The sequence below is a fragment of the Artemia sp. Qi Xiang Cuo genome, chromosome 12 (genome assembly GCF_049724085.1).
Source record: "Artemia sp. Qi Xiang Cuo chromosome 12, ASM4972408v1, whole genome shotgun sequence".
Taxonomy (NCBI): Eukaryota; Metazoa; Arthropoda; class Branchiopoda; order Anostraca; family Artemiidae; genus Artemia; species Artemia sp. Qi Xiang Cuo.
This window is the reverse complement of record NC_142805.1, coordinates 13,062,677-13,073,753: the sequence shown is the minus strand read 5'-3', so window position 1 is coordinate 13,073,753 and position 11,077 is coordinate 13,062,677. Positions and strand designations below refer to the sequence as shown.

The 11,077-nt window shown below is 37.8% G+C and overlaps 1 protein-coding gene across 1 annotated transcript; it reads left to right on the top strand.

The window, feature by feature from the left end:
* Positions 1-1,031: 1,031 nt before the first annotated feature.
* LOC148945799 (protein CFDP2-like) lies at positions 1,032-1,910 on the top strand. The gene has a single exon (XM_089097520.1). The coding sequence runs from the start codon at positions 1,032-1,034 to the stop codon at positions 1,908-1,910; it is 879 nt and encodes a 292-aa protein (XP_088953646.1).
* Positions 1,911-11,077: the final 9,167 nt, after the last annotated feature.

The window sequence follows — 11,077 nt, the reverse complement described above, 5'->3', positions numbered from 1 at the left end:
TCATCCGTTTTGCAGATTTTTGGTGATAGTTTGTGCAGAAGGGAGCTATATCAAACAAACAAGAGGCCGAGTTCGTAGCTGGATTTTAATCCTTAAACTGCTGGGAATAGGTGATTTGAGTATTACACTTTTCACATCTGTTTACCTTGAGAATTTTCAAGACAATAATAGAAAACATATTGGCCGAGAAAATATATTTTAAAAAAATATAGGCATATTGGCTTTGACATTAATTGTATATATTGGGGACCTCCCAGGAAGATTTGTAAGTAACAAAATTGTATATATTACCCTGTTTTGTTTATATATTTTAACCAATAGTATGTAACTTTACTTTTGTATAACTTGAGTCCCCCTCAGATAAACAACAAATCATGAACGACAGACAAACCAGGAACAAAAACCCACTTAACTACTACAGTCCATCCAGTGGGGTATCTCGGCAAGGTGCAAAAATCCAACTCCATCCAGTGGGGGATCTCGGCAAGGTGCGAAAAACCCAACTAGACTACCAAACACTCCCGCCCCAACTCTGTCTCCATAAATTCAAGTACTGTACGACTTAATAGCCGGGGTTGACAGTTTTGTGAAGCAAATATCCTCTGAAATAGCACTCCTAAGCTCTGAGCTTGCCCAGAAACCAAGTTTCGACAAAATGCACCACTATGTAGACGGTGCATTCTTAGACCTCAATTCAACTCCCCTTCTGAAGCCTATTGCTAATTTTAGGTGGGAGCAAAGGGCTAGCTAAGCCTGGAATTTTCCGCGGTGGTGGTGGGCAACCAGGCAATGATACTTGACCCTACGTCCCTAGGCAGCATAGGAAATCCGCTAGCGCACCTCAAAGTGGTGTAGGGGTGTAAACATCACTGATCTCCACGCCGAGCAAGGTGATGGCCAACGCTCTTCGGGTGACCTCAAGACTGGGGAACTTGTGGTGTACCCTATCCCCAAGAAACGCTCAATGATGATGACAAATATGATGATGAAGTTTGGCTACGGCATCCCCGGTATTATGCGATGCGACGACAATGAAGCTCTCGTCAAAAAGTATGCTAGCTATCGTCCTATCAAGAAGACAAAGCCTGAATATCGGCTGCTGGAACCTGTGCTCGATTAAATGTTCATTGACACAAGCTTTTGTAGCTGATGAATTTTATCTTTATAACCTTGATATTCTGTGCGTTTCTGAGACGATACTAAATGGACGTAACATCTTGACCCTTGAATCATCGGCTGGGAAGGCGGTCTCTTTTTATGACTGTGGACCATTGGATGGATCTGGTAAAGCAGGAGTAGGTATCCTGTTGTACCCCAAAGCAGTTACTGGGCTCCTCGAATATGAGCCTGTGTCTGAGAGAATTATACGGGCAAGAATTAAAGGTCGCACAAACAATCTGACTGTCCTTAGCGTTTACGGCCGAATAAGAGATACCACTCAACAGCAAAAAGATCAGTTTTACAACGACCTGCCGTCAGTCACCAATAAGATTCCCCGGAAACATATCCTCCTAATTGGAGGCGACTTCAATGCAAGAATCGGCGGAGAGCTGAATAACTTGGAACATGCGACCGGCAAGCACGGCCTTGGAAACAGGTGCACAAATAAAAAGAGGCTTTCGCTGTTCGCAATGCAGAACAATCTCGCTATGGCTAGTACCTGGTTTAGGCACAAGCCTTGTCAGACGTATACATGGGAATCCCACGATGGAATAGTAAAGGCCCAAATAGATTATCTCCTTGTATCCCGACGATGGAAATCCATGGTGTTGGACTCGACATTGCACAGAGGTGCTGACACGGGATCGAAAAATGGATCTGACCACTTCTTGCTGAAGACAAGGCTAAAGTACAGACTTAACTCATGGAAGACTACTATGCCGAGCCAAAAATTAACATGTCGAAGCTGAAAGTAGATGAGTACCAAGGAGCATTTGTCCTTGAGCTCTGAAACCTCTTCGCTGTCCTTCAAGATGACACTGAGGAGGCAATCCCGACTGATCAGTTTCCCAAGATAAAGATTGAGAAGAAATGGAGCAAATTCAAGGACCACATCAATGAAGCTGCCTCAAACATATTTGGGTTTGTCAAGCGTAAAACCAAGAAATGGATCCTAGAAAAGACACTCAAACTCTCTGCCAAGAAAAAAGAAATGATCAACAAGAAGTCCCCCACATACAAAGTGCTACGACAAGAATGTCACAAATCAGCAAGAGCTGACAAAAAAGCTTACTGGTCTAATGTTGCCAGTGATATGGAAAGAGCCGCATCACGGAACCATACACGAAAACTATCAGATACTTGGAGAATGCAGTGGGAAGAAGAACCAAACTACCATCCCCTCGCTTAAGGCGAAGGATGGGAAAATACTCACAAGCAGCGAGGAACGTATCGAAAGATGGCGAGTTCATTTCCAAGAGCTATTGAGACCAGGAGACAATACTAATCGAAAGCAACGACTTACAGCACCGCAGAACCCCCCGCACAATCAGGCTTATGAAAATGTATGTACGGACCCACCCTCCAGGGATGAAGTAATTAAGGCAATCCAAGTTTAAAAAAAAACATAAAAGCCCAGGAATAGATATGATTCCTGCCGATTTACTGAAAGCTCTCCCCAAGGTGGCGGTGGATGAACTTCATAGCGTGATAACCGAAGGCTGGGACAACGAATACATCCCAGATGACTGGAAGACCTTACCTCTATAGTCCGGATTGCATCCTGAGTCCAAATTTAATATTCATTTGCATTGGAAATTAACTTTACCCCCACTCCTATGTATACTAATTCAGGGTTGGTTATATATTAGCAAATTAGGGGGGGGGGTATCAGGGGCATAATTTGCTATGGGGCAGTGGGGAGGAGCAACTATCCCTCCCACATCTTAGTTGCCCCCCCCCCCCCAACCCCAGTTTGCCCCCCAGCTGAAATCTAGTTTCTCCCAAAATTTTGTAAAAACTAAGATAAACCTGCATAATTCAAGCAACAACAGAAACAGATAGGTTCTTTAGTACATATTTACATTTATAGCAATATAAGCTACCTTTATATAGGACAAAAAACTTTTAAAGTACTAAATACTACCTTTATGGCACTAAAAAGCTTATTTTTTTAGTTTTTACTGTCATTTTCACTTGATTTGGGAAAATTAGCTTCACCTTTGCCCCCCCTCCCAGTATTTTGACAAAATTACACCCCTGGGTTGCAATGATTAAGTTCAATTTTATTTCTATAGATATAATTACATCCTGAATTCAAATTTAACATTCATTTGCATTAGAAATTAACTTTACTCCCTCACTAATGCACAAATATATACCCTCAATTGGTATATATAGGGGCTGGGTAAAGTTCATTTCTGACACAAATGAATGTTAGATTTGTGTTCAGAATGCAATTCTGACTATGTTTGTTTGGGGTTTGACGCGTTCGACCAACAGGTCATGTGCGTTTGTATCACTCAATTAGATAAGATAAGATATTTATTTCAAAAAATGACTATCACAAGCCCCGAAGGGCCGAATTCACATTTTGGGGTCATATAATAAAAAAAACATAAAAATAGCACAAGAACTACAAAAACTGGCTAAACAATGTCAAATACAACAATATCAGAAAGGAAAAGCCATTCATTAGTAAAAAAAAGTATCAAATGTAAGAAAGTTAAAAAGGCAAAAACTAAAACAAAACCAAAAAAATTGAGATAAAAATAGTGTTAAAAAGGTTTAAAAGAGAGTATATAACAAGGGGGAGGGAACGGAAGAACCTAATGGACACAAGCATGTGTATCAAAAGTACCAAAAAAAAACTGGTGGTTTATTTGATCAGTAATGAAGGGGACAGAGGTTTTTTCATACCTGGAAGTTAAGCAACGGATGGGGGACAAGACAGGGACTGGTTCAGAAACAGTACGTGGCAGGCGGTGTCAGGATGGGGAGTGTCTTTTGGGAAAAATATTTTCCGTGCGAAGGTTTATTATTATATTTTTTACAAAACGGAGGCACAGCGTTCCTCTCCTGTGCTCAAGAGTTTCCAGCTTGGCCTTTTTTTAGAAGGACTGAATATGGTACCAAAGTTTCTTTAAAAATTATTCTTAGGGCTCTTTTTTGAATAGATTCAATTTTTTCTGATTCATCACGGGAGATACCAGGATGCCAAACTAGACAAGCACATTCAAGATGCGGGCGGACAAAGAAAGTATAGATCCTTAAAGAATGGGATGAGGGGGACGTTAAATTTATTCAAGAGTTTAAAGAGAGACATGGACGCATTAGCTCTATGGACAATATCTTTCACGTGGATATCCCACTTTAAATTGGAGGAAATTGTAACCCCAAGTAATTTAAAGGAAGACACATAAATATTTTGGGGGATAGGGTCAAGGAAAGCGGCAGTAGATTGCAAGAAATTTATCGTCATTATTTTTTATTTAGCGGAATTCACTTTCATAATTAGGTTCTTAGCTTCATCCAAAATGTGGGTTAGGATTTCGAGGGGATCTCTTTTAATATCTCTACGACATACTTCAAGGATCGACAAGTCATCCACATATTTCCACCTTTGGTGGAAATCCTTACCAATATCGGTAATCATGACTAGAAATAAAAGTGGTCCCAATAAGGTTCCTTGAGAAATTCTACAATATATAGGGAGGGGGTCAGAGAAAATATTTTTGTATTTAACAACTTGAGATCTATTTGTGGTGGAAGTTTTCCTTAAGTTACCAAACTTCCGGGTGTAAATACGCGGACAAATTTTATCCTTAAGCCAGTCACAGAGGAAACCTTCATAAAGTTTGGAAAAAAAACTGAAGTGGGAGTAAAGGGGCAAATGTTAGCGAAAGTCAGACTGGTGCATTTTTTTGGGACAGTTGTAATAAAATCTTGTTTCCAGCAACTTGGAAATTTGCCAAATTTTGTCATGTGGTTGAAAATAATTGATAAAGGCTCAGCAATTGTTTCTGAAAAGGCTTTAATTAAGTCAACTGGGATGTCCAAGGGACCAATACTCGATTTTCTAAGCTTTAGGATTTTATTTACATCAGAGGGAGAAACAAAGGAGAAGGAAGTATTGGGAGGAATAGTTGGACTTGAGCCAGTGAAAGGGGGGAGACTTTGAACGATGGAAGCAAGGTACAAAATCAAATCATTGGCAGTCTTATTAGGGGGTTTAGGGAGCATTACTTTTTAGATAATCCACTATTTTTGCATATGTGATGCATCATTTTCCCAAGCATATCCCGGGAAGACTCATTTTAGAGCTATTATTCATATCTACGTTATTTTTATCAATTTTACCATCTATATGTGCCATGTAGCACTAAAAACGTCACTTTTGGTGCCACTTCTTAAGCGGAAGAGTTTGGAAGCATAAGGCAGTACCATTTTAACAATTATGGTCCAAAGCCCTTAACTGGAGGTTTATAAGAACCCCTTACATATACTCCCCCTTCCAAACCCCCTGTGTACGTTTCATAAATCTTATACTCATCTTAAAAGTAAAAGATTATTGCGAAAACAAATTAACTCAAACTAAAAGCTTTTCAACTAAAAATCTATCAAAAGTTAAGCTTGAATGATCAATACTTTTGAATTAAGTCTTCAAACTTCACTGTGCGACAAAGCATATGTGCTAGTTCTAAAGATAGTAATTGAGATGACGAGACTTCCTTGCCCCCTTAGTTTCTGTTCCTCCTTAGGTTTCGAAAAACACCTTTTTTTGGTTCTTTCATTGAAAAAGGTACTTTATGGGAATGTGCTATCAAGTCAAATTTATAAAAAGTGACTAGGCATAAATATAAGCTTCTAAATGCGCCCTTAGACAGCTTCATAAGTTTTCAACTGAAACTAGGGAATGACATTAAAACTTAAAACGAATAGAAATTATTCCATATAAATAAAAAAGATCATGGCAGGGTTGTTTCTACATTAAATTTGAATAAAAACGAGGAAAGATTAATCTAAAAAACAAAGTTTTTCCAAGGAAGTAAAGAACGAAGTTGAAACTTAAAACGGAGAAAAATTACTGCTAGTACAAGCTAGTACAAATAAACCAACTAATTATGTTTCCCTGTGTTTCTAGGATTATAGAAATCTAGCGCTTTACTTAAAACACAAAATAATATTAGCTTTGGTACAGTAAAAGCATAATAACAATTCATTTTAGGATTGTTGCTTTGTTTTTTTTCTCGTTGGATTTGGTATCACTTCTGCAGGATGGCTCATTTCTATGCCTGGCTGTCGTTTTGGTTTTAAAAAGACGTGTCATGATTACTTTGTAGACAAGTTCGAAGTAAAGCCATCTTGATAGCATTAGGATCAGGACTATAGACTTGCTTTAGAATTTGTATCAGCTTGAAATTCACAAATAACCATATTTTCAGAATTCATATTATGTCTTATTTGATCTTTATTTCAAGTACTAATAAAGCATATATCTTACATTTGAAGATTGTTTATTAGTCACTATTGATATTATAGCTTATGACACTATTGAATATTATTCCAAAATGCTACCTGATAAATCAATCCAATAATCTGTATGCTGTTCAAAGACTTTGCGGCTATTAAAAAAATATTTAATTCTACGCTTATGTTTTTAAGATAATATTAATTATATATGGAAAGTTACTGATGTCACAACTTGTGTAAGACTATGAAAAGCTTTATAGATTAGTTCATTTTTGTCAGGCTACATGCTCACTTTTCAGTCCTAAATCAATATTCCAGTTTTTAATAATTGATTTTTGTGTTTTCAGTAAAGCGCTAGTTTTCTATAATCCTAGAAACACAGGGAAACATAATTATTTGGTTTATTTGTACTAGTTTGATTGATATGTATTAGATAGGCTGTGAAGTAATAATTTTTGTCCGTTATAAGTTTCAACTTTGTTCTTTACTTCGTTGGAAAAACTTTTTTTTTTAGAATAATTAATATTAGGACTACAAACCAGTCAACTAGTCAAACCAGAAACTAGTCAAACCAGAAACTAGTCAAACGTTAGAGAGGGCCTGTTGATTAAATTTTTACTTACTGAAATTACTTAGAAAAGTTAAGAAATTACTGGCCAATTTAAGTTTCAATCTCCCCCTCCTCGTAAGCAACTGCACCCAAAATATGCTTGTTTTGCTTCAATGTCGAATTTTTTTTTGCTTTGGCGTTCTTCAAGACAAATATTGAGCTTTCTACCTAGAAAAGGCGCCTTTTATTATTTCTTTGCTTTCAATCTTGTGTATACGTGACTGAAATATAGCCCCTTATAGAAGAGAATACTCCGTAATCCTTCGTCCTGATGTCTTAATTTAGCTTAAATTCATTCTTATTATCGGAATTCAATCGAAATTAAGTGCACATGCCCCATCAATATTGGTCAAACATGTCACTTCAATACATGACATGTCACACATCAATTTAATAAACGGCAAAAATTAAGAAAAAAAAGAATCAAATTGAGACTTCTCAAACAAAAACAGCTGTCAAAAGCAATTAAGAATTCTCTTCTCAAAGGATTTGCTAACCGGAACTATGTCGTCACTCAAAGCATGAATCACACAGACAGACAGCATGGAAACAAAAGTATTTTGCATAAACTAGCCTACTAATTAGGAGTTGTCTAGACATTGCAATACAGAAAGGCTGTAGCCAGGATTTTTTTTCCGAAGGGAGTTTTAATCAAATTTTTTTTTGGGGGGGGGGGGGGGGGGCTACACAAAAAAACGCATACAAAATTTGTTTATATCCATTTTTGTTACCTTTTCACGAGTCAGACAAACACTTTGGAGGGGGGGGGGTCAACCAACTACTTCAAACCCCCCTAACCCCGCCCGCCCTCTGGGTACGGCCTTGCAAAACGGTGAACTCATTGTTACAGTTTGAAGAAACACATTTTTTTTTTCGGTAGTGAAGAATGAAAATGCAAAAATAGGTGAAATAAATTAAAAATTTTGAAATAAATTAAGAAATTATGTCATTCAGGATGAGAACCTCCTCGTGGTCCTCAGGGCAAGGGTTGTAAGTTATGCCGAGGGCATTTAAGGTTTTTATGGAAACGGGCTATGCACTTCAGAGGGGGCTCATTTGAGTGGAAATCGGAAGTTGAAGAGCCATTTTTAAGAGTCAAATTTATCGGAGGGCAGCTATACAACAACCCCACCCCCTTCCCCCCCCGTTGTATTTTCCCCCCATGTTTCCGATGGACCTTCTCAGATCGCCATTGGTTATATAATAGCCCAAAGATCTCATACCACGGCCTGTGGGCTTGACTCAATCCCCCAAAGTATGGCGATAAGAGTTTTAGGTTATGCCCCCGGGGGGTGTTTTCATTGTATGCCCCTGGTGGATTTTTGCTCGTTTCAGTTCGACTCGGCAATTTATAATAATTTCTGTTCTTTTTTAGTTTCGTTTAGCTGTTGATAGTGATTTGTGGTAGTTTTACGCTTGGAAGATTATTTGAATTTATTTCTGCCCGTTTTTGAATTAAAAGAGATCTTTACTTTTCTTTGAAAACTTATTCTGTGTAAAGTTTTTTAAATTAATACAAATATATGACACCGTCATTCAGCCAGGGGGGCAGCCGCCCCCGTGCCCCCCCCCTTCCCCTTCCCCTTATGGGCGCCCATGTAACAAGATAATATTTAACAAGTACCAAAAATATTTTATTGTTATGTTATATTACAAAACAGAGATCAGGACCGCTGGTTTGGGCGCTAAGGGTCTAGTGCCTTCATACTTACATATACTTACTTATTTTCATTTTGGACTTGTTCTCATTATCGGTAGAGATGACCCTATAACTCCCACGGGGAGTCCATATATGGGCATATAGTCCATAGGGGAAATGGATTTCTGAGAAATTGATTGCGTAATCAAAGTGTGTCAATGACCTAAATTTCCAAAGGTGTTGATGTTGTTGTTGTTATAATTGCACGCTCTCAGCGAATGCCAAGGTCGATGTTATTGTTGTTGTAAGTGCACGCTCTCAGCGAATGTTATGAGTTTCCAGAAACAGAAAACAGGATTTGTTGTTGTTTTGGACATGTACATGCTCGAGGCGAATGTCATGGTGTCCAAAAATAGGAAACAGCATTTGTTGTTGTTGTTGTTGTTGCTCGAGGCAAATGTTATGAGTTTCTAGGAAACAGTTAGATCACGTGTTTCCTTCTCAGCCAATCAGAGGGCTGGTTTACATATTAGCGGCGGAGGGAATATAAGGAAAGGATTTTTGCTATAGTTTTATTAGTCTGTGAATAGAATTCAAAGGAGTGAGAAGAACAGTTTTGACTATACTCATTTGGATATATATTTGTAATAATGAGTGGAATGTTTACCCTCTTAGAAGTTGATAGTGGAGTTGATGGTAATAATACAAGAGCACCAAACATTGCGGTGCAAATCACGAAAGGATCGCGGCTTTGTCTGGAATGGGATGCAGTATATGCAAGATATGTGATATCCTTTACCAAATTTAAAATGGAAGATCAATTATGTTTCGCCGCAAAAGTTGATATAGCACATGTGAATAGACTTCAATGTGCTTTAAGTGCATTAGTGGAACATATCGAAGACAATAAACTCTATCGCTAATTGTACATGCATAGTATTATTGATGTTGTAATTATTCAATAAAATTGTTTCGAAATCGAAAATGCCCCCTTTCTTTTCTGGTTAGGGCTGACGAATCAGGGTAAGTCTAGAGTCAGCAGTCAGAGTGAAAGGGTCGAAAAATGAATAACTTTGAAAAAGAGATAATTAGATAAAACTTATTCTCTATGGAAAAACATTCGGTTTGGAAAAACAGCTTACTTAAAATTCCTCTCCATCATTGGGTGGTGTCTCAGAAAGTACTTGAAATCATAATTACAAGTGAGTCTCCCCCCATTGTATTAGTGCGAGACACTTTTAGATTGCGAATCGAATGCTTATACTCATTTTTTGTACAGTTTGACTGGACGATAAAGGAATAATATTGTGAATATATTTTTGAAGATATTGCCAATGGATTCAATGGAGATGGATCATCCGTCATTCGATAGAGGTCACATCACAGAGTTACTCCTGCCCCCTTTCCTCTACTTTGAATATATCGAACGAGGATGATCAGTTCCGTTTTAGCTGTGAGAGAGTTGACATTAGAAACCAAAATGTTCTATATATGTCCATTGTGCATGTACACTCTTGGCAGTTGGACTCAATGTGAGACTTGTACAATTATTGATGACTATAGTGAAAAGTGTAAATTATGTAATCCTTGCAAATTACATAGAGGCTATGCAGTACAAATTAAAGGATGTAATTCATGTCTTGAGGAGCAGCGTGACTCTCACCCTAGAAGGCACCTGTGCTACAATTGCCACCATGATAAATGTGATCAGTGGGAGAATACTTACCCTGCTATGATTGGAAAGTATCCCACACGTGATTTTAGTTTATTTCTACGAGATCAGTATCGTCGTGGATTTAAATTATTCTGGGAAGAGGAATCTGGTCTACGATTCAACTGTTGGGGTAACAATACAGTCTGGTTTCTACGTCATCGCTGTGATAATACTGCCTACTATGACTATAAATCAAAAGATTTTTATTTGGCAGTTACCGAATGTGATTCACCACTTGAAAACACTGTATGTGATATTGCTTCAAATAGACAGATTGAAACTCGTGAATTTCATAATATGAATGCAAATAGTATCATTGACTATACACAGAGATATGACAAGAGAGAAGTTACATGGTACTGTAGAAAATGTTACCCTGACTTTGACGTCAACCAATATCAATATACAGTGAATATAAATGCTTTAGCAGCGTTAGTGGTTTATGACAGCTGTTTATACATCGAAGAAAAAATCTAAAAGTGGAGATGTAAAGACATTGTTGTATATATATACATTTTATCAATAAATAAATTCACAAAATTTTTTAAATCACTTTACTCTTAGGGCACTGAAATCAATACTATATAGGTCCGAGAGGATATTTTCCACTAGAAAGTCGTTCAGACGGGGATTGTCACCATAAATGTGGAAAAACTGCTTGTAAGTATAGCCGCGACGTTGGAATACAAAATATAGTAGTGCA

Bases quoted from the DNA above. Each gene is read 5' to 3' on its own strand.
- LOC148945799 (XM_089097520.1), top strand. From the start codon at position 1,032: ATGAAGCTCTCGTCAAAAAGTATGCTAGCTATCGTCCTATCAAGAAGA.